At 50.1% G+C, this 22,692-nt stretch overlaps 1 protein-coding gene across 4 annotated transcripts in view; it reads left to right on the forward strand.

The window, feature by feature from the left end:
• Positions 1–22,692, forward strand: part of VDR (vitamin D receptor) — a 65,856-nt gene that overhangs the window by 38,873 nt on the left and 4,291 nt on the right. For 3 of the 4 annotated variants that reach the window (XM_058433653.1, XM_032143872.2, XM_032143869.2), the window contains 6 exons: positions 3,314–3,444; positions 10,831–11,015; positions 11,271–11,391; positions 12,724–12,895; positions 21,699–21,850; positions 22,051–22,167. In XM_058433653.1, coding sequence (XP_058289636.1) covers positions 3,314–3,444; positions 10,831–11,015; positions 11,271–11,391; positions 12,724–12,895; positions 21,699–21,850; positions 22,051–22,167 — 878 coding nt within the window. Of the gene's footprint in view, positions 1–3,313; positions 3,445–5,610; positions 5,647–10,830; positions 11,016–11,270; positions 11,392–12,723; positions 12,896–21,698; positions 21,851–22,050; positions 22,168–22,692 lie in introns of all 4 variants that reach the window. The other variant, XM_058433652.1, reaches the window with a different exon arrangement.

A 22,692-nucleotide genomic window follows, 5' to 3' on the forward strand; every position in this document is an offset into this window, starting at 1 on the left:
AAAAAAAAAAAAAAAGGAAATGAGAGTTTCTTCTGAAATAGAAAATTCTGGTCCTTGAGTAAGTTTAGACGATTACGGGCATTCTGAGGCCTGAGCATTTGTGGTGAGGGACGAAGCCTCAAGAACCACAAGGGTGGTGGGAGGGACACCAATCTCATGTCCTGGAATATACAGCGGTGCCCTGTGGGGATGATTGTATCTCGTTTCTGGGGAACCCTAACAGTTCCCAAGGTGCTTCTGTATTCTCTTGTCCCTCCAGAAAAGCGGCAGTAAACAAATAGAGGTGAAAGGCAAAAGGCTTTTTGTTTCCACGAAGATGGAAAAAAGCCTGGCGTATAACGTCTCTTTTGTTAGCTACTGCAGGGTCAGGACTGGACCTGAGGCAGGCTAGACTTGGAGCTAAGGAGCCCCTGATAGTCTGGTGCTGCTCCACCTCCTGACAACCCTGGCTCTGCGGTAGGCCCCTTGGGTGATGAGGGTTGTCACAGCAGGGTACCAGAGCCAAGGTCCAAAACCAATAGCAGCTGCTTCCTTGACTGTTGGGTCATTCTTGGCCTTGAGCCACCTGGGGCTGTTTGGGCTGTCAACTTCACTGAGCACTTTAAGTTTCTGGGGTTGAAAACAATCCAGGAAGCTAAAGGCTAAGCCTTAGATCCCTAAGACTTCCAGACCTAGGAGCCTGCACTTCTTGCTGAATATCCTCACCCGTAAGTTTCTTAACCTCAGTGGTCCCACGTATAAAGGGAGGGAGTTACACTGACGGTCTCTTGGGCCCTCTGTGGAACTAAGAATCTGGGCCTGCCTGGGACTGCCAGCAGAGCCCTACTCTGGTCTCTTCTCTATCCCAGGGCCTGAGTCGGTGTGGTCCCCAGCTGTCCATTTGCTAGAGCAAGCTTGTGAATTGATGAGTGCGATTGCCCTCAACCCCGTTTATGTTCTAGTGAATGTGAACAGTGAGTCATGTTTTACCAAGAATCCTAACTAATGCCTGGCCTCTGAGCAGATGATGTCAGTGGCTCATCTCCAGGAAGGAAATGGTTGGGGCTGGGCTTTGGCTTGGGAGGCCTGGGCATCTTCACACTCAGCAGTTCCTTGCAAGAAGCTGCTGCTCATGCAGACAGTGATTCCGCCACCATCTTGCCCCAACTATGCCGGAAAAGTGGGACCTACTCCTGCTGGGGCTGGGAGGAGGATCGGACTCTCAGGACATGGATGATGCAAAGCCTCTAGGGAGGTGCCTCAGGGAGGTGTCCTTTGTGCAGCCTCCCAAAGTCCACGTGCTGTGGCTGGCAGTGGGAGAGAATGTTTGAATTAGGAAAATGAGCCCTTAAACTTGCACACTTGTGCACACACACACACAACTTACATAGGCTACAATGGTGCCACTTTTCTTTTTTTATTTTTTTTTTTTTTGAGACAGAGTCTCATTCTGTTGCCTAGTCTGGAATGCAGTGGCACAATCTTGGCTCAGTGAAACCGCCGTCTCCCAAGTTCAAGTGATTCTCCTGCCTCAGCCTCCCGAGTAGCGGGGACTATAGGCATGTGCCACCGTGCTTGGCTAATTTTTGTATTTTTAGGTAGAGACAGGGTTTCACTATGTTGGTCAGGCTGGTCCCGAACTCCTTGACCTCGTGGGATCCACCCACCTCGGCCTCCCAAAGTGCTGGGATTACAGGCCTGAGCCACCACGCCCAGCCTCAAGGGTGCCACCTTTCTAGCTAAGAACACTTCAGTAGTTTTCTGGGGTTGTTTTGTTTTGTTTTGTTTTGTTTTGTTTTTTGAGACAGGGTCTTGCTCTGTTGCCCAGGCTGGAGTGCAGTGGCATGATCTCGGCCTACTGCAACCTCCACCTCCTGGGTTCAAGTGACTCTCCTGCCTCAGCCCCCAGTTCCCAAGTAGCTGGGACTGCAGGCATGCACTATCATGGCCAACTAATTTTTGTATTTTTAGTAGAGACGGGGTTTTGGCATGTTGGCCAGGCTGGTCTCAAACTCCTGACCTCAGATGATCTGCCCACCTCGGCCTCTCAAAGTGCTAGGATTACAGGCATGAGCCACCATGCCCAGCTCTAGTTTTCTGTTCCTACAGAGCTCCTGCTTCCTCTTCCTTTAAAAAAAACCCAAGGCCAGGCCTCAGGATTTCCACCTGCTTGTCTGGCCCCTTCTCTTTCTGGGCAGGTTCTCGGATGTCTAGAGCTATGGTTTGGGCCTTTTCTCCCTTGCATGTACACATCTATCCCCGGAACAGGAGCTATTCCAGTCACAGGTCTCTAGACTCTAGAAGACTCTTCATGCTGAGACTAGCATCCTTACTTCTCATAGCGGCTCATTAAATGTTGTTATGCTGGCTACTCTGGAGATTTCAATATTTAAGAAGGTTTTTTTCTAGGGAAATATACTTGCATTATTTCCTGTGTAATTTTTTAAAATGGGAAGGAGAACAGAGTACTGTAAAAGTAAGTATAAGAGTCAGGGCGTGGCCAGGAGCGATGGCTCACGCCTGTAATCCCAGCACTTTGGGAGGCCAAGGCAGGTGGATCATGAGGTCAGGAGATCAAGACCATCCTGGCTAACATGGTGAAACCCCATTTCTACTAAAAATACAAAAAAAAATTAGCCGGGCGTGGTGGCGGGTGACTGTAGTCCCAGCTACTGTGGAGGCTGAGGCAGGAGAATGGTGTGAACCTGGGAGGCAGAGCTTGCAGTGAGCCGAGTGAGCCACTGCACTCCAGCCTGGGTGACAGAGCGAAACTCCATCTCAAAAAAAAAAAAAAAAAAGGGTTGGGGTGCAGTGGCTCACACCTGTAATCCCAGCACTGTGGGAGGCCTAGGAGAGGGGATTGCTTCAGCCCAGCAGTTTCAGACTAGCCTGGGCAACATAGTGAGACCCCATCTTTACAAAAAATCTAAAAATTAGCCAGGCGTGGTGGTATGCACCTGTAGTCCCAGCTACACTGGAGGCTGAAGCAGGAAGGTTACTTGAACCCGGGAGGTCCAGCCTGCAGTGAGCCGAGATCATGCCACTGCACTCCAGCCTGGGCTACAAAGCAACACCCTGTCCCCCTCAAAAAAACAAAAATTAAAAGAAAAAAGGTAAGTACAATCCATGATGGGAGCTGGGCAGGCAATGAAAGGAGAAGTAGGAATCGTTTGGTGCCCAGCCTAGAGGTGAGAGTGACTGGCAGCTGGGGTGGGCCCCATGTCCTCTGTTGGAGAAATGGAGACCAGGGGGCCCAGAAGACAGGTCTCCGTGGTCACAGGGTGAGGAGCCAGAAGTTCAGTGACCCAGGGCAGGGTGTGTCCTCTCTCGGCAGGCGAAGCATGAAGCGGAAGGCACTATTCACCTGCCCCTTCAACGGGGACTGCCGCATCACCAAGGACAACCGGCGCCACTGCCAGGCCTGCCGGCTCAAACGCTGTGTGGACATCGGCATGATGAAGGAGTGTGAGTGTCCAGGGGCTGGGCGGGGTTTGGGCCTGAACTGGAGTCAGGGGCTGGCCACTCCCCTGCAAGTTTGGGCAGAGGGTCTGCCTGCCCTTCTTCTGTAGCTGCCAGCATCTGGGGCCAGGGCCTCAGTGGGACCAGCAGCTGGTGACAGGGCAGCTGGAAGTCCAGGGTCAGATGCACTCAGCAGCCCTGTGCACCTCTCGAGGATCTGTGTGTTGGTGTCAGAGGCCCTGGAAGGGTCCCTCCAGAGTGGGGCCTGAGAAGAAGGAGAAGCAGGACACTGCCTTGAAGAGTCCCTTCTACTCCTGGGTCAGGGTCTTCCTCCAGGGCGCCATTCTCTTTTCTCAGCTCCCTGTTACCTGGACCTAGAGGGAAGAATGAGGTTCAAGGACCCCCAGGTTCTATGGGCTTGGGGAGAGAGGGCTGCTGTGGGTTGGGAAGGGCAGGAGTGATGGGGAGAATAAGTCTTCAGAGCATAGTTGGCATCCACGTTCTGTCGCGCCCCAGCCTCCCACCCTCTCTAACGCCTTGAGCAGATCTGAGGGCTTGTACCAGGGAGAGACCAGGAGGAAAGAGTCTGCCAGGGGAAGCACTGGGTTCTAGGACAACCCTCTGAATCCAGATGGAGAAAGAGGAGTGATTCTATAGAACTTCCTGTCCTGTTCTGGGGTTGGAGAAGACCAACATGGCATGTTTACATGGATATTTTGACCCATCACTGAAAACAACACTTGAACTTTGCATCGGATCTCTAAGACAGTTATTTGGTAACTAGAGTAGCCATTGAATTCAGCAGATGCTGGGAGGGGCCAGCCAGGCCCTCTCTGGGCTGGAGCAAGGCCAGCTGGGCATGGGTGCTCTCTGCACACTCATTCCTTGTTCCCCTTCTCTTGCTCACTCCTGTCTGCCGTCTGCATCCAGACCCCCAGCCATCCCTAGGACAGAACCCAGGCCCTCCTAGCTGTGGGTCTGAGGAGTCGGAGTCGGGGTGGGGATGTTGCTCAGATGCAGACCCTCCTGGCTATGGGACCGTTTGGGGCGGTGGGGGATGGGGAGAGGTCAGGTAACAGGAATATGTGTCAGGGACAGAGGAAAAGTCACAGAACAGGGCTTAGAGGATAGCAAATTTCTCCCTTAATGGGAAAAACAATTCTCTGTTGTTGGGACACAGAGGCAGAGCTGAGGCCCTGACCCTGGGTCTCCTCTCCGGGCCTTGATCTAGGCTTCTCTTCTGCGGGTCACGACTCCTCCCTCCTGATCTGGCAGCTCCCCAGCCAACACTGGCAGCCCCGAAAGGTGTTTCCAGGGCTGTGGTTTCTCCGCACCACCACAGGGTGCAGGCCTGGGCACGCCGATCGCTCCCACCCTAGTCCCGGCCACGCCCTGGCTCCTGTTTTTATCCTGGAGAGAATAAGAAGTGGAGGCTGGAGGCCCGGGTGCCTTAAGGGGCTTCACACACATTCTCAGTGGGCTCTGCTCAGGGTGAGGCGTTAGGGTAGGCACCAACAAGGTGTGCTCGGCACAGTCCCAACTCGGCAGAGAAGACAGCCTTTCTAAAGCTCCAGCTAACCAAGACTGGCACGAGGTTCCACTGCTGAGCTTCATAAGGCACTGCCACAGGAGATCCCCTCAGGGCCAAGCTCACTGATGCCCAAGAGGCCCCTCTCCTACCTCAGGAGGGAGAGGATGTCCTACTGACTTAGAATAGAAAGAACATCTGAGACTCAGAAAGGTAAAGACCTCAGGACTGGGGTCAGAAAGCAAGTTGGTGGCCAAGCTGGGACTAGAGTCAGACTTCATGTCCCCTCCTACCTGCCTCCTGGTCCCCATAAACAGCGCTGCATCCATGGTGAAGAGCAGCACCAGCCTGGGGTAAATCAGGGAGCCCTGCCAGAAGCACCCTACCACATGGAGGGAAACCAGCAGCGCAGAAGCGATGCCCACCCCATCCCTAAATGAGCGCTATGCCTCAGCCACCCCCACCCCAGCCTAATTCTCTCCTGTGGAGTCCTGTGTCCCCATCCCGCTGTATGCCCAAGGCAGCTTCCCGCCACGCCACCCTCCTCATCCCAGTGCAGGGAGCAGCACTCAGTTCTAGATGGGCTGGTAGAGCGGGGATCCGGTTAAAATAGAAACGTCCTGTTGCTTTTTACTTTCCCGAAGGGAAGATCGTCCAGGAAGAGACATTCCCAGCCTCAGGTTAGTCCAGCTTCAGGAGGCCTCCCCAGTGTGAAGTCCCCCGGCCTCGGAACCCTGGGAGAGCTGCTCATTTCTTATCTGGGCTGGGTTTTGTCCCCAAGGCATAGCATCCCAGAGACAATTGAGTGTCTCAATATTTGTAAAACCACAGGAAGGAAGCTAAAAGCCCAGGCTCCTGCTGGCCAGGCAGGGAGGGGGGCCTTCCACAGAAGAGGCACCGGAAGGGAAAGGATGAGGACAGAAACCCTGTGTATTGACCAACTACTGTGTGTCAGATAGCATGTCAGGCACACGCATTTTCTTCTGAAATTCTCACAACACTCCCTAAATATGTAAATACTTTTATTTTTTCAATAGCTGAGGAATCTCAGAGGAATTAAAATATCATGGCTCTGAGCTAATAAGATGATGGTATCAGCATTCATTCTAATCTAGGTCTGTCTGCTTCCAAAGGTCAGGCTTGTAGGCCACACCCGAGGCAGCCTCTCGTGGCCCCAGTGCGTGGAGCTCACTCCATTGTGCATTTCCAGGCACTTTCACATGCTCTAAGAGATGGACTGAAGAGAGCTTGGTCCCACCAAAGACTCATTTTCTCTCTTTTCCATTCTTAGTTGACTTTATACCCTGGGAACCCGAGAAATTTTATAACTGAGTTCTTGCTTTTTGCTTATACTATACCTGTCCTGCACAGAACCACACATTTTGGTAACTTGTTTGATGTTTTTACAGATGTATGTCTTTTCTCCCTGGTGTTAGCAAAGTACCTGGCACATAGTAGGTGCTCAATAAATGTGTGGATCAAGGAATATTAGCTCCTCATTATGCTTCTTTCTCTCTGTATATCTTCCACATTTCTATAGATCAGTAAGATTCTCCCAAACCCGATCACGTCTGTGCCATTCATTTGGAAAGACTTTGTGTCCTCTTCCTGTGGTTGTTCTTAGCCCATCCTTGGCATCTTGAAATGTTTTCTAATTGTTTATGTTGCAGATCTTGGCTTTGTTAGGGAGAGAACATGTCTTGCATGGGAATTACTTGTGCAAAGTTAATTTCACACTCAGCAAGGAGCTTAAAAGGAAGTCAAAAAAAAGCTTCTGAGCAGCCATGTAGGTTTTACAAAGTCCACATGCCAAAACTCATGCACTTTAGATGCCTAATCACCAGACAGCCCAACACTCTTTCAGAACCTGTTTACTCATTCTGGGTCAATGGCTTCATATATCATATAGTGTCTTCCTATATGATAGTAATGACATTTTAGGTTCAATCCATTGAAAAAATGATAAGAAATTGCCCATGAAATTAACAAGCTCTTTAAACAAATTATTTCATAAATTACAGTGCATTTGCATATGTGAAAGACTTCAGACTTATTCAGTCCTCAAGCAATGTTGCCTTGCAGAAGGCTCATGGATTGGGCCTGTTTGAAACTGGTAGATCTCAGCATTTCTTCCTCTATTACCTCCACAGAAGATGGTGGTTGCTATTTGATGCAAGTGACTGGGAGCAAGCATGTTATAGGGTTAAACTTGAACTTTCTTTGTCTCTTTAAAGTGGGCAATTCACAAGCTTTGTGACTTAATTTTATTTTCACACTCTTCAGATGGATTGGAACACAATGCATGTCAAAACTCCATGGCTGAAAGCCAAGGTCCACTTACAATCAGATGTAATCAGACACAGTAGAGGCTAGTGGTTATGGCTTTCCACTCCGGAACCCAACTGCCCAGGTCTAAATACTGGTTTCACCACTGTTAGCTGTGTGACTTTGAGGAAGGTAGAAAGCCTCTCTGGGCCTCAGCTCCCTCATCTGCTAAATGGGAATAACAATAGCACCTGCCTTAAAGGGTTGTCATGAGGGCTAAATATATGAGTTAATATACAAAAGGCTCTTAGAATAGTGCCTCATAGATAGAAAAACTCTTTATGTACTATCCAGTATTATGAATATTTTCTTTTTATTACATCAAACTTGATCACCAGAACTTCTAGCTCCCAAGAGATCAGAAGTAAGTCTTAAGGGGTAGAAAGGCACACTTCCAGAGGCAGACACCAATAAGAAGACAATGCATAGCTTAACAGAGAGGTGGACACTGGAAGCAAGAAAAGCAGCCCAAGAACTCCAAAGCCCAGCACGCCGAGCCATGCAATGCGGGGCAGACAGCCTCCGACAACTCTGAGGCTGTAACCTTGTCCTGCAGTGTTCAGTAATTATTCAGAATGATACCTCTGAATCATCAGGGAAAGGTTATATGACGTTAAAAGTGTTCCGTTACAAGGTTTTCTGTCTCAAAAATCTTTCCATAACAATTGTTTCAATAAAAGAGGTCAGCTTTCTCAGCTCTCTGGTGTGCCAGGTGCCATTCACTACATTGCATGAGACAAGCAGCACTAGAGTACTCATTAGCCTTTCCTGAACCAGGAAAATGATTTGCACACAGTTGGTGTAAACTATGTGGATGCATTTGATGTTTGGTGTCAGACTATTGAGCAGGCACTATGGCCAGGTAGCCCCTCCGGTCTAGCCTTCATGGGGGAAATATAAGAATTGTAAGACAAAGGCCGAGCATGGTAGCTCACGCCTGTAATCCCAGCACTTTGGGAGGCTGAGGCGGGCAGATCACCTGAGGTCAGGAGTTTGAGACCAGCCTGGCCAACATGGTGAAACCCCGTCTCTACTAAAAATACAAAAAAATTGGCCAGGCATGGTGGCGTGTGCCTATAAGCCCAGGTACTCTGTAGCCTGAGGCAGGAGAATCGCTTAGAACCCGGGAGGTGGAGGTTGCAGTGAGCCGAGATGGTGCCACTGCACTCCAGCCTGGGTAATAGAGCAAGACTCTGTGAAAGAAAGGAAGAAAGAAAGAAGAAAGAAGGAAGGAAGGAAGGAAGGAAGGAAGGAAGGAAGGAAGGAAGGAAGGAAAGACAGACAGACAGACAGACAGAAAGAAAGAAAGAAAGAAAGAAAGAAAGAAAGAAAGAAAGAGGAAGGAAGGAAGGAAGGGAGGGAGGGAGGGAGGGGGGGGGGGGGGGGGAGGGAGGGAAAGGAAAGGAGAGAAAAGAAAGAATCGTAAGACATGGACCCTGCCCTTAAGTAACTTGTAATCTAGAGAAAGAGACCTTGAACTTCTTGGGCTCCCTCCATAGGTAATGAATTGAAACCTGTGCTAACCATGAGTCTTACAGAGCAGAAGAGAATTGGGTGTCAATGTGAAAGACTAAATATGTAGCAGGCATAGGAAATGAGGCTCAGCAGAAAAAAAACAAGGCTCGGTGCAGATCAGGGCAATCAAGAAATGCCTCATGGAAAAAGATGGCTATGATGTAGGCACTGAAGAACTGGTAGAACTCATACAGGTTTGGGGGAGAGGAGACCCAGCTGGACAGGCACCCAGCACAACTGGAAATGCAGGGGCAAGCATGAGCAGGTCATGTTCCCAGGCCAGCAGCAATGCCAGCGTGCCCAGAACAGAGGCTGTGTCCAGAAGCACTAAGACATGAAGTCTGAAAGTTAGGAAGAAGCCAACTTTAGTTTGGACGTGGTCAGCAGTAGGGGCCGGGAAAAGTATCTGGGCAGGAGGATGGCATCACAGAATCACTGGAAAGTTAGCAAAGTCCAGTCAGGCTGAACTACGTGCCTGTAGACACCATGGTGTGGCTGGCAGAAACAGGCCTCCCTAACTCCGGTCCCCAGGTGAGCAGGAAAGACAAGACACCTAATCTTGGGCTCCCCAAGCGAGGGCTTACCCCCATTGCCTTCCCTGGATGCTCCCTGCCCCTTCCTCTCCCACCCTGCCTGACCTGGTAGGGTCTGTGCAGACACCCACTGTGGGAGGAGAGTTGGCAGCTGTCTGGGCAGGTGAGTCAGTCACCTGGGTGTGGTCTACTCCCAGGCTCCCTGTGGAGGGAAGCGCCATCTCTTGCAGTAGCGCTCACTTTCCTGCCATGCCTGTGGCATTGGCTGTCCACTCCCACCCAGCATAGGCTCTTCCTCACCCCACACCAATTTCTCTCATCCTCCCCCTACCTGAGGGCCTGGGCCAATGGACCTTTCTCGAAGCCTGGAACTCACCCGCACTGGGCTTCTGGTTCCTTTCTCTGCTCTTGTGAAACTCCCCAGTTCTGTGGGCAGATGCCCTGGCAGCAGCAGCACCGAGCAAGTAGCTACAGGCCGAGGGCCCCGGTGCCCACTCCTGCCGTCAGCGCTCAGCAAGCCACAGCCAGGAGGTCTGTTTGCCCAGCCGCCGTGCGAGGCACCTTTGCTCCCAGCATCCTCTCCACCCCCACAGCTGCCCCAGCACAGGGAGGCAGGCAGAAGCCTGCAGGTGGTGGTGGGGCTCCGTATGGCCCCACACCCTGATTAGTGGCTGGAGAGAACTTCTAAGATTAGAGCTGCAAGGCCTCACCCTTTGGGGCCTTCAAGAGGACTTGAAAACTTCCATGGACAGAAATGTCAAGGCCGTACAGGCTGGAGGAGGGGTGGTGGGGCAGAGAACCAAAGAGGCCTAGTCTTTCTATATTCCACAGTCCCATGTCTGGAAACCTGGATGTGGAGACAGCCACATAGAGGAGTCCTCTCCACATCTCACTTCCAGCGCTGTGAGAACTCTGGCATCCTCTCTCCACCCTGATGTCTTCTTCAGGATCATGGAACATCAGGGTAGGGGAGAGAAGAGAACTAACGTTTAGTGAGCATCTGCTCTGGGCCACGCATGCATCCTGTTCTCAAATCAGTTCATCCTTTGAGGCAGTTGTTATTACTTCCCCCACCTGCATGTTGAACACACACAGACACATGCACACACTTTATGGAGGAAGGTACAAGAAAGGAACCTGGAAGAACTTATGTGGTCCAAATCTCTCATTTTACAAACAAAAGGACAAAAGCCCAGAGAGTTTGCCCAAGGTCCCACAACTTGTTCTTGAGAACCCCGACTCCCTAAAGCCCAGACCAACCCGCCTCTCAAATCCTCTTTTTCTTCTTCTTGCGTGTGCCTTCCTTTTCACCATAGCAAACCCGATTTTTCTTCACACAGTGGAGTGGGAGGCTCCATGGCAGGAGGACCCCCGAGGGAGCCCCAAGTGTTAAAGCCCCTCCTATCTTGGACCTTTACCCTCAACCGCAGGAGGAAGGTTTCCTGGAGGAGCTGCTGGCCGGCCCTCCTGACTCCCCTTCCCACCCCACAGTCATCCTGACAGATGAGGAGGTGCAGCGGAAGCGGGAGATGATCCTGAAGCGGAAGGAGGAGGAGGCCTTGAAGGACAGTCTGCGGCCCAAGCTGTCTGAGGAGCAGCAGCGCATCATTGCCATACTGCTGGACGCCCACCATAAGACCTACGACCCCACCTACTCCGACTTCTGCCAGTTCCGGGTATGTCTGTCTGCTGGGAGGATGAGCCAGTCCGGAGAAGAAGCACTAGTGGAGCCAGGGCCCAGGAAGTAGGGACAGAGGGCAGGGGACATCCTGAACAGAACTGAGGTAGGGACGGAGGCTGCTCTGCCCCCTGGCACTGGGAGGCTTCACCTTCCCGTAGACCTTCCTCAAAGCCATTTCTATCAGAGATCAGGGCCAAGGTAGGAAGGCAACCCCAAAATGTGGGTCTGAGACCCCATCTTTCCCTTCCAGCCTCCAGTTCGTGTGAATGATGGTGGAGGGAGCCATCCTTCCAGGCCCAACTCCAGACACACTCCCAGCTTCTCCGGGGACTCCTCCTCCTCCTGCTCAGATCACTGTATCACCTCCCCAGGTAAGCAGGACTTCAGCCCTCCATAGAGTAAGAGAGCGGGGGCGAGGAGTCCACCACACCTGCCCTGGGGCTGCTGGATGGAAGGAGGTGGAAGGCTCCCTAATGGAAACTTATACAAATACTGTGCGCCATGCAGTGTCCTCACAACATCCCCTCTGTTATAGAAGGGGGTGACTTGCCCAAGGGCCCACACTGGGGAAAAGACCAAGCTGGGATTCCAGCTGTGCAGCATCGGCCTCCCGGGCCCATGCTCTTTCCTCTAAGCCAGGCTTCAGCCCATGGCCCCCTCCGTGGAGGTGACCTGCTTCCTTTAAGTGATATTTTAATCCTGGGCCCTTCAGAAGGTGAAATTTGGAGTGGGAAGGAGAACGTGTTGGTCCCATTGAGGTCCACCTTCCACTTGAGCTCTGGGGACCACTCTGGCCCTGGAGGACCTGTCCCCTCCAGCTCAGCTGAGAGTCTGGGAGGCATCATGCTTTCCTTCCTTCCTTTTTTTAAAAAAAAAAAAAAAAAAAAAAAAAACATATGCATATTCAGAAAAGAAATTGTGCTGTATACAATCTGATGCCTTGCTTTTTTTTATATTGCATTGTTTTTCCATACCAGTTAGTACGCACCCAGAATATAATTTTTAAAGGCTGCATAGTATTCTGGAATACAATAATGTACCTAATCCCCTACCATTGGATATCTGGATTATTTCTCAGCGTTTTAATAAGATAACAGTATACTTGTAGATAAATATTTACACTTATCTGAAATTTTCCCTTACAATGAATTCCAGGAAGTGGGATTACTGGTCAAAGAGTACACACAATTATTTGACTAATGTCAAATAGCTTTCTAGAGTACCTTCAGTAATGCGCGTCTCCTTTAGCACCCCAGCCGTTATATGCATTGCGTAATTTCCTGCATCTTTATAAATACTGGCATCAACATTTAAACATTTTTGTTTCTGGTTTGTAGGTGAAACGTATAGATGTTCTACACTGCAGTTCTTTGATCATTAGCAAGGTTGAACATTTTTTTCCATGGCTTGATGGGTCCCAAATTCTTTTCTGATTGAGATCCGTAGGAACAGCACACGGTCTGCTTGAGGAAGTCTCATTGCTCTGAGTGTCTCTGGCTCTTTGATTTTACTGCCTTATGCTGCTGAAAGAGGCAGAGAGAGTCCCAGAGGGAAGCCTGGGGCTAAAGGTGACCTGTGGAGTCACTGTGGGATTCCCAGCTGGCTCTGCTGCCAGGGCACACCAGGTCTTTGCAGGGGCTGGCAGGAAGGGGCCTGGTCCAAGTATCCTTAAATAGCTCCTTCTCTTCCCTCATCTCCCCCAGACATGATGGACTCGTCCAGCTTCTCCAATCTGGATCTGAGTGAAGAAGATTCAGATGACCCTTCTGTGACCCTAGAGCTGTCCCAGCTCTCCATGCTGCCCCACCTGGCTGACCTGGTCAGTTATAGCATCCAAAAGGTCATTGGCTTTGCTAAGATGATCCCAGGATTCAGGTAAGAAACTTCGGCAATCTCTGGGGAACAGAGTCAGTCCTAGACTGAGCTACAAGCGGGGTTGGAGATCACTCATCCTCCACTTCTTCGTTTTATTTTTTATTTTTTTAGACAGAGTCTTGCTCTGTCACCCAGGCTGGAGTGCAGTGGCGCGATCTCGGCTCACTGCAACCTCCACCTCCTAGGTTCAAGCGGTTCTCCTGCCTCAACCTCCCAAGTAGCTGGGATTACAGGCGCCAGCCACCACGCCCGGCTTATTTATTTATTTATTTATTTTTATTTTTTTCCAGATGGAGTCTCGCTCTGTCACCCAGGCTGGAGTGCAGTGGTGCGATCTCGGCTCACTGCAACCTCCACCTCCTGGGTTCAAGTGATTCTCCTGCCTCAGCCTCCTAAGTAGCTGGGATTACAGGTGCGCACCACCACGCCCAGCTAATTTTTGTATTTTTAGTAGAGACAGGGTTTCACCATGTTGGCTAGGCTGTTCTTGATCACCTGACCTCGTGATCCAACCGCCTTGGTCTCCCAAAGTGCTGGGATTACAGGCGTGAGCCATCGCGCCCTGCCCTAATTTTTGTATTTTTAGTAGAGACGGAGTTTCGCCATGTTGGCCAGGCTGGTCTCAAACTCCTGACCTCAAGTGATCCACCCACCTCAGCCTCCCAAAGTGCTGGGATTACAGGCGTGAGCCATGGCAGCCAGCCTCCATTGCTTCTTTAAAATAGAGATTCAGGCCCTACCCTAGACCTGAGAAATCAGAATCTCTGGCGTAGGCCCAGAAATCTGTATTTAGAAAGTGCAGCCTGTCCTGCGTTACTCTGCGAGCCAGCACTGGAGAACTAGTCCATCCCTGCACTTTCTGGATGATGGTGTGGAAGCCCAGAGAGGTCCAATGGCCGGCCAGGATCGCTTCCAGGCGTTGGAGCCAGCATGTCAAAGCCAAGCCTAGAACTCCCAGCTCACTGCTGTGTTCACTCCAGCTGGCTTGACTGGAATCCTCATATTATCTCTTTAAATTCAACGATATGATTCCTCCACACCCCAATTCTGAGAGCAGAATGAAGTGATACAGAGGAGAAGGGCTTGGCCCTGTAGACTTGTGAAACAGTCTAGGAATCCTGGAGAGAGATAGGTTTCCTGGCATATATGACCCTGGCATCCTTCACCAAAATGTACAGTTAAAGACCATTTCCTGGCTGGGCACAGTGGCACATGCCTATAATCCCAACACTTTGAGAGGCTGAGGTAGGAGGATTGCTTCAGCCCAGGAGTTCCAGACCAGCCTGAGCAACATAGTGAGACCTCTTCTCTACAAAAAAAAAAAATTGTAAATTAGCCAGGCGTGGTTGCACATGCCTGTAGTCCCACCTACTAGGGAGGCTGAGGCAGGAGGATCACTTGAGCCCAGGAGGTCAAGGCTATGGTGATCCATGATTGCGCCACTGCACTCCAGCCTGGGCAACAGAGCAAGACTCTGTCTCAAAAAAGAAAAATATAAAGACCATTTCCTAACCATACTGATATATTTTTGCCAAAATAGATAAGTATAAGGAGTTCTATTGGAGAAGGGATCCTCCTTTATTAATTCATTCATATAAATTTCATTCATTTATTCCTGTTTTATTGTTTTAACACTAATAGCGTATATAATACTTTTATTTAAATACTCATGCAGTGTTAATATTCTTTTTTTTTTCTTTTTTGAGATGGAGTTTCACTCTTTTCGCCCAGGCTGGAGTGCAATGGCACAATCTCGGCTCACTGCAACCTCCGCCTTCCGGGTTCAAGCAATTCTCCTGCCTCAGCCTCCCAAGTAGCTGGAACTACAGGAGCGTGCCACCATGCCTGGCTAATTTTTTTTATTTTTTTTTGAGACAGAGTTTCCCTCTCGTTGTCCAGGCCAGAGTACAATGACATGATCTCAACTTACTGCAACCTCTGCCTCCCGGGTTCAAGCAATTCTCCTGCCTCAGCCTCCTGAGTAGCTGAAATTACAGGCACGCACCACCACGCCTGGCTAGTTTTATATTTTTAGTAGTAGAGATGGGGTTTCACCATCTTGGCCAGGCTGGTCTTGAACTCCTGACCTCAGGTGATCTGCCAGCCTTAGCTTCCCAAAGTGCTGGGATTACAGGCGTGAACCACCATGCCTGGCCCATATTTTTTTTTTTTTTTTGAGACAGAGTCTCGCTGTGTTGCCCAGGCTGGAGTGCAGTGGCGCAATCTCAGCTCACTGCAAGCTCCGCCTTCCGGGTTCACGCCATTCTTCTGCCTCAGCCTCCTGAGTAGCTGGGACGACAGGCGCCTGCCACTACGCCCGGCTAATTTTTTTGTATTTTTAGTAGAGATGGGGTTTCACCATGTTAGCCAGGACGGTCTCGATCTCCTGACCTCATGATCCGCCCGTCTTGGCCTCCCAAAGTGCTGGGATTACAGGCGTGAGCCACCGCCGGCCAATATTCTTAAAACAATACAGTATTGACACATGTAATAGATGTGTTGGGAGATGGCTATATTTACGTATATTTGCATCTTCATTCTTCCCCGAAGTTCGTTTGGTATATTGCCATAAAATACATACACAATATGGTTGAGAAAGAGAAGTAAATCCATCTCAAGCAATGTTATTGTCATTTCAAGTAGCAGCAATAGCTGTATTTCTGGCAGAAGGGGCAAAATGCTTCCTAGATACTAATGCTCAGATTCAGTGCTGGAATACAGGGAGCTGGAAAATAGTTAACATTGCCGGCTCTGGATGGAAACAGATTATGAGTTGCCATATATCGGTGTATGGCCCTCTTAGCTGTGTAGAAAAGCCATGAGTTATTGCCTAAATTACTGCCTTGCCAGTAAAATGATGGTCATTCACAGAGCTAAACCCAGAACTTTCCAGTTTGTTTCTGCCCTGAGAAAACTGGCTCTGTGTTATTTTATGCCTCTCACCAACCCAAATACCAGAAATTTTTCGATGCTCTTCTCCTGGAATTAATGTGAAAATGGTGAAGAAGAGAAAACTGGCAGACAGTGCTGAGACACTCCTACTGCACTGCACATTTTGGTTGTAGTGATAGGAGCGAGGGCCCCTCTGGCAGGCAGGCAGGAGCAAGCGACAGATCTTGTGTGAACCCAGCATTGCTCTGAGCCCGGGGTTTACCCTCAGAGCCTTTCCTTGGAACTGACAACACATTCCGTAGAGCACAAGTCCCAGCTCCCTCCTCCACGCTTCACGTTACTGTTTGCAAACTCCACATATTCCAAAGTCCTGTTTTGTGTAAACGGCTAGGGAAAAAACACGGAAGCACTCGGCTTCCATCCTCACGTCAGGCAGCAGTCCTCGTCTACACAGGCTTCATCTTTCCCTGCTCTAGTGCAGAGTAGGACAGAGGGCCCCCATGGTCCTTTCCAGATACAGTGATTCCAGGTTCAGTGATTCCAGTGGTGGCTGAGATTGCACACACGGGAAAGCTGTCCTAAAAAGAAAGTTACTCATTAAATCAGATTACTCCAGTGCTGCCCCCTTCACTAAGGAACCCCAGCCTCCAATTTCTCCCATGCTCAAGGCCCCTATCCCTTGCCCTCCCACATGTATCCTGACACAAATAGCACTACTCTCAGTTTCTCTTCCGGGAGGTTAAGTTGAAGTCTGCCCTCTTCCTTTCATCACGTTCCCCTCTGTCCCCTAGTCTGTCCTTGCAACTCATGGCTAAAGTGAGGTACATATGGGCAGGTACGGGAGCTGCCCAGCCACTGATGCAAAATGGGTTAAACTGATCCTGAACATGCTAGGGTTGGCCTCTCTGACTTCAGTATGACTTGAGAAGTCCCAGAGCAGAAGGTATGCCAATGAAAATGGAGCAGGCCTTGCCAAGAGAGCTTGCAGGGACACTGGTATGGACACTCTGTGACTGGACAGAGGTGATGCTGAGCCTGGACTGGAGCCCAAACCTAGGCTCCAACTGGGCCCAGGGTGGGCCAGCCCAGTAGCTCTCTTGTTCTGCTGCTTTCCACACTTAGGGGTTCTATTGTTCCAAGACATAGAAGAACAGTGGCTGCGTCCCTGGTGGCTTTGATCTTGCTGCCTGCAGGCAGGGGCGGAGGGTGTGGGGAAGGCAGGATGAGACTTCTGTGTGGGTGTGTGGGGGCACAGGATGAGTCTCCATCCTGTGGGCATGAGACCGACGTGGGGTGGGGCTGGATGGGCTGTTCTGGGTGTGAACTGTGCTACAGTGTGGCCTTGGCCCGCTCTCTCCTCCCACCTCTCCTCCCTTAGCCTCTCAGTCTCACCCCACCAATCTCCCTCCCTGCTGGCACTGCAAATGAAACGCATGGAGGAGGTGATGTCAGCAGCAGCATCTAAATGGCCAAGAGCAGCCTTAGATCTGAGGACTTAGGACCCCCAGGCTTCACTGACAAGTAAAGTACATGAGAGACCAGGCCACATAAGCTGCAGCCCTGCCCTCTTCTGCTAAATGCCTTCACCTTCATTGCCATTTCCATACCTAGGGAAGAGCCCTGGGGGTTATCATGCTTCCTTCGTGCTGTGGCCTTTCTCCACATTCATTTCTTCATCCATCCAACAGATAGCTTTCTTACATAAACTGTGAGGGACAAAAGTTGTTGAGAAGACAGTCCCTGGCATCCAGGGATTTGGTGTCTGATGAAAGAGATACACATGTAAACAATTGCTGCAAGGAGATAAGAGCCCTGCTACAAGCCTGCTGGAGGTACCGTGGGAATGCGGGAGGGGAGGGGCCAGGCTCTGCCTGTTGGGGTGGGAAAGATGAAACAGCAACACATTCCAGGCACATCTCGGGTGCCCAGAAGCGGCTGCAGGCGTGAAGACAGAGGAGGGTGTAAATGTCACACAGGTGAGGGAGGGGAAACGGAGCTGTGCTGGTGCCTATCATCGTGGAACAAGCTCTCTTATGGCTTCCCCTGTAACTCCACCTCTACTCGCACCCCGCCACCATCCCTGGTCCTGGCTGTGAGCTGTATTTAGAAAGGCCCTGTATTTCCAGGCTGTGGGCAGTCATTTGGGGTCGTTTTGGGTCTGTGTTCCTAGCAGCAGGATGTGTGGATCACAAAAGCAGTGACCCCACTGAAGTCTCTCTGGCCCGCATCCATGGAAGGTGTGTTCACTGCTGGCCATCTGTTTGAGTGGGGCACTGAACAAAACGCTATGTATAAAGATATTCCTCCCAGAATTACCTATGATAGCAAAAATTGGAAGCAATCAAAATGTTCAAAAATAGATAAATGGAAGACTGGCTCAATAACTTAGAGTATACTGTTATGATGTAACATCATGCGACCCTCTAAGAACTGGGCTAAATAATTTTGAGTGATATAGGAAGTAGGATAAAGAATTAGTATAAGCTCCAGTATGTTAAATATATACTCCCTCTCTCTATGTGTATTTGTGGGTATATATATATCTGCATAGAAAAAAGACAGGAAGGTGCCAAGCATGGTGGCTCACACCTATAATCCCAGAACGTTGGGACACCTAGGGTGGGCAGAACTCACTTGAGGTCAGGAGTTCAAGAGCAGCCTGGCCAACATGGCGAAACCCCATCTCTACTAAAAATACAAAAATTAGCCGGGTGTGGTGGCGCATGCCTGTAGTCCCAACTCCTCCGCAGGCTGAGACAGGAGAATTGCTTGAACCCAGGAGGGAGAGGTTGCAGTGAGCCAAGATTGCGCCACTGCACTCCAGCCTGGGTGACAGAGCAAGACTCTGTCTCAAAAAAAAAAAATTAAATAAATAAGAAAAAAGGATAGGAAGAAAATGTCCCAAAATGTGAAGTGTGGTTATGAGCAAATTTAATTTGTTTTTACATTTTTATGTATTTTCCAAAGATTTGATAATGAGTATGTTTTACTTGTATAATGAGTCAAAACAAAAATGGGGATGGTGTTCATTTTTGTTTTTTAAATGTGGATTGAGCATCTAGAGAAAAGTGACAAGGATTGTGAGATGTTTAGATATTGTGTCTTTAGACTATCTGAAGGAGGACATGGTAGTTTTCCTTTTTAAAAACCTCCATTAGCTACAGTTCAAAGGAAGTCCCATGGCTAGTGGAGAAGTCTGGTTCTGGGTTTATTGAGTACAAAACTGTAAACCACAAATGAGTGTACCACCGCGTAGGTTGTAGCTCAATAGAAGAGGTCATTAATCTCGACGCTAACAACCCCATGGCTGTGTCCAGAGGCCCTAAGCTCCCTGACCCTAGGAGAGTCCTGCAGAGGTTATACAGGAGCCATCTCTAAGAGTTCCTAAGAGGGGCGCCCCAACTCTAGCACTTTGTGATTTTTTTCAATACAGATCCTTTGCTGGCCATCCTGATCATGCAAGGCTTCTCATTCCCCACCATCTATCACCCATTGATACAACACTCTCATCAGTTAATATCAGCTTCCCGTCTTTATATATAAACATGCAGCCATCCAGGGGATGACAGCCTATCTACAGGATATCCAGGAGGAAGTAGACAGTCAGGAAGAGAAAGGGAGTAAAAGCCAGAAGCAAGATGATTTGTGAGCCCTGCCTTTTCCTCGCCATTGTTCAGACAAGCCCATTCGTGATTCAGAATAGTGGAACTAATCACTGGCCTCTCAAATCATCAACGCGTCTCTATTGATCCTCTTGTGCTGAGGGCTCAATGGTCAGTGTGTGGGCAACAGTAAGGTGATTAAGAAGAGGTGCCGGCCCCCAAGTAACTTTCAAACAAGAGTAGAAAACAAGTGGCCGGGCGCAGTGGCTCACGCCGTAATCCCAGCTCCTTGGGAGGCTGAGGTGGGCAGATCATCTGAGGTCAGGAGTTCGAGACCAGCCTGGCCAACATGGCAAAACCCCGTCTCTACTAAAAATACAAAAATTAGCTGGGTGTGGTGGCGGGTGCCTATAATCTCAGCTACTCAGGAGGCCGAGGTAGGAGAATTGCTTGAACCTGGGAGGTGGAGGTTGCAGTGAGCCAAGATCTCACCACTGTACTCCAGCCTGGGCAACAGAGCAAGACTCTGTCTCAAAAAAAAAAAAAAAAAAAAAAAAAGGAGTAGAAAGCAAGCATGAAAAGAGCAGAACTGGAGGAGAAGGGCAAATAAGAGCACCAGCAATGTTCAATGCATCACAGCGACATGGCCTAACTGTGCTGAAGAGTCAGAAGGTGCGGGGCTCCAAGGGAAAACACAGTGGATTCAGGACCAGAAAAACAAAATGGAGAATGAGAAGGGGATTCCTGGCTGGAGCTGTAGTATGCCCAAAGGTGTGGTGATGGCTGGGTGCAATGGCTCACACCTGTAACCCCAATGCTTTGAGAGGCCAAGATGGGAGGATCACTTGAGGCCAGGAATTTGAGACCAGCCTGGGCCACATAGTGAGACACCATCTCTACAAAAAAATTTAAAAATTAGCTAGGTGTACACCTGTAATCCCAGCACTTTGGGAGGCTGAGGCAGGCGGATCACAAGGTCAGGAGATCGAGACCGTCCTGGCTAACACTGTGAAACCTCATCTCTACTAAAAATACAAAAAAAAATTAGCCGGGTGTGGTGGCGGTCACCTGTAGTCCCAGCTACTCAGGAGGCTGAGGCAGGAGAATGGCGTGAACCCGGGAGGTGGAGCTTGTGGTGAGCCGAGATCATGCCACTGCACTCCAGCCTGGGTGACAAAGTGAGACTCCGTCTCAAAAAAAAAAAAAAAAAAAATTAGCTAGGTGTGGTGGTGTGCACCTGTAGTCCCAGCTACTTAGGAGGCTGAGGCAGGAGAATTGCTCGAGCCCAGGAGTTTCAGGCTGCAGTGAGCCATAATCATTCTGTTGCACTCCAGCTTGTGTGACAGAACAGGACACTGTCTCTAAAAATACTAATAAAAGAAAATTAGCTGAGCATGGTGGCGCATGCTGGTAGTCTTAGCTATTCGGAAGGCTGAGGTGGGAGGCTCACTTGAGCTCAGGAGTTTGAGGCTATAGCATGCTATGATCATAGCACTGCACTCCAGCCTCAGCAACAGAGCGAGATCCTGTCTCAAGAAAAAAAAGAAAAAACAAAGGCACAGTGAGAACACACAGCATCTGAATGTGGAGTGGCAATGATGCTGCTAGAATGGAAGGTTGGTGGAGTTTACATTGGAAAGGGAGTTGGAATGAGAGGTTGGAGCCAAGTTAGGGAGTGTGGGCCTGATCCTAGGGTGTTTGCGAGTCAGTGAGGATTTCTGAGCGCAAGAGGACATTGACCTGCAGCAGTGGTAAGAAAGATGAATGAGAGACTGGAGAGAAACAAGTCTGGGATTCCCGTAAGAGGCTATTGGAAAAGACGCTGGAGCTCTGAACCAGAGCACTCCTGGTAGGAGTGGGACTAAGATCATGGGCTCGAGAGACATCCTGGAGACAGAATTGGCTGAATTTACTACTGAGAAGGACTGGAGGACAGGAGGAGGGAGAGGAGGAGAAAACTTGGGTGTTGTTGAAGATGCCGTGGCCCTACCTTTTGCAGACCGCCATATTCATGCCTGGGCCCTGTTTCCTGTGCCCCATAGCTCCGGCTGCTTGGTCTCTGAGTTTTTCTTGTCTTAGTAACTGAGCTACTTCACTTCTGGCCTTGGCACATGAGCACAGTGTTGAACCGTTCTCTCTCAAGGAACACTCTTGTCCCTTCCAGCCAGGCTGCAAGCTCCTTGATGAAAGACCCAGGGTGCATGTTGGTGCCCAGCAGGTGTATACCTGTCAAAACACTAAACTGATTTGTGTGGCTTGAAGGTGTTGACTGGTAACCTGACCTCCCTCCCTCCCTCCCTCCCCTGCAGAGACCTCACCTCTGAGGACCAGATCGTACTGCTGAAGTCAAGTGCCATTGAGGTCATCATGTTGCGCTCCAATGAGTCCTTCACCATGGACGACATGTCCTGGACCTGTGGCAACCAAGACTACAAGTACCGCGTCAGTGACGTGACCAAAGGTCTGCCTGGACTCCACCTCCAACTTTTCCAGCTCCCAGACGCTGGCTCCACCCCTCCTGGGGTTTGGGCTCCAATCAGATACATGGGAGGGAGTTAGGCACCAACAGGGAGAGAAGGGCGAGGGTCGGACCCATGGGGTTGGAGGTGGGTGGGCGGCTCCTCAGCTCTGCCCACGGTACCTGGCCATTGTCTCTCACAGCCGGACACAGCCTGGAGCTGATTGAGCCCCTCATCAAGTTCCAGGTGGGACTGAAGAAGCTGAACTTGCATGAGGAGGAGCATGTGCTGCTCATGGCCATCTGCATCGTCTCCCCAGGTATGGGGCCAGGCAGGGAGGAGCTCAGGGAGCTGGGGAGCGGGAAGTATGAAGGACAAAGCCCTGCTGAGGGCCAGCTGGGCAACCTAAGGGAGGTGTAGCAAGAGGAGAGGCGGAGAAGGAAGTACTGACTTTGCTGGTTTGCAGAGGTCCCGTGGTGTGTGGATGCTGAGGTGCCCCTCACTGCCCTTGGCTCTGCCTTGCAGAGTTTGCAGGCGATTCGTAGGGGGGACTCTGAGGAACTAGATCAGCAGGGTTCCTTGGGCCATAGATGGGCCTGCACGTTCCCAATACGCAGCTCTGCTCTTATGTGAACTGGGCTCAACATTCCTGTTACTTGAGGTTTCTTGCAGGCAGGGTATAAAACCTTGGAGCCTGAGAGATGGTTCTGCCTATATAGTTTACCTGATTGATTTTGGAGGCAGTGTGCTGTGACCCTTGACCTCTTCTGCTGGTTAGAGGTGAGAAGAGGGAGAAAAGGCCGAAGGGGAAGTTACTGTGACCTTGGGGACATGATATCAGTGA

The sequence above is a fragment of the Hylobates moloch genome, unplaced genomic scaffold (assembly GCF_009828535.3).
Source record: "Hylobates moloch isolate HMO894 unplaced genomic scaffold, HMol_V3 SCAFFOLD_22, whole genome shotgun sequence".
NCBI lineage: Eukaryota > Metazoa > Chordata > Mammalia > Primates > Hylobatidae > Hylobates > Hylobates moloch.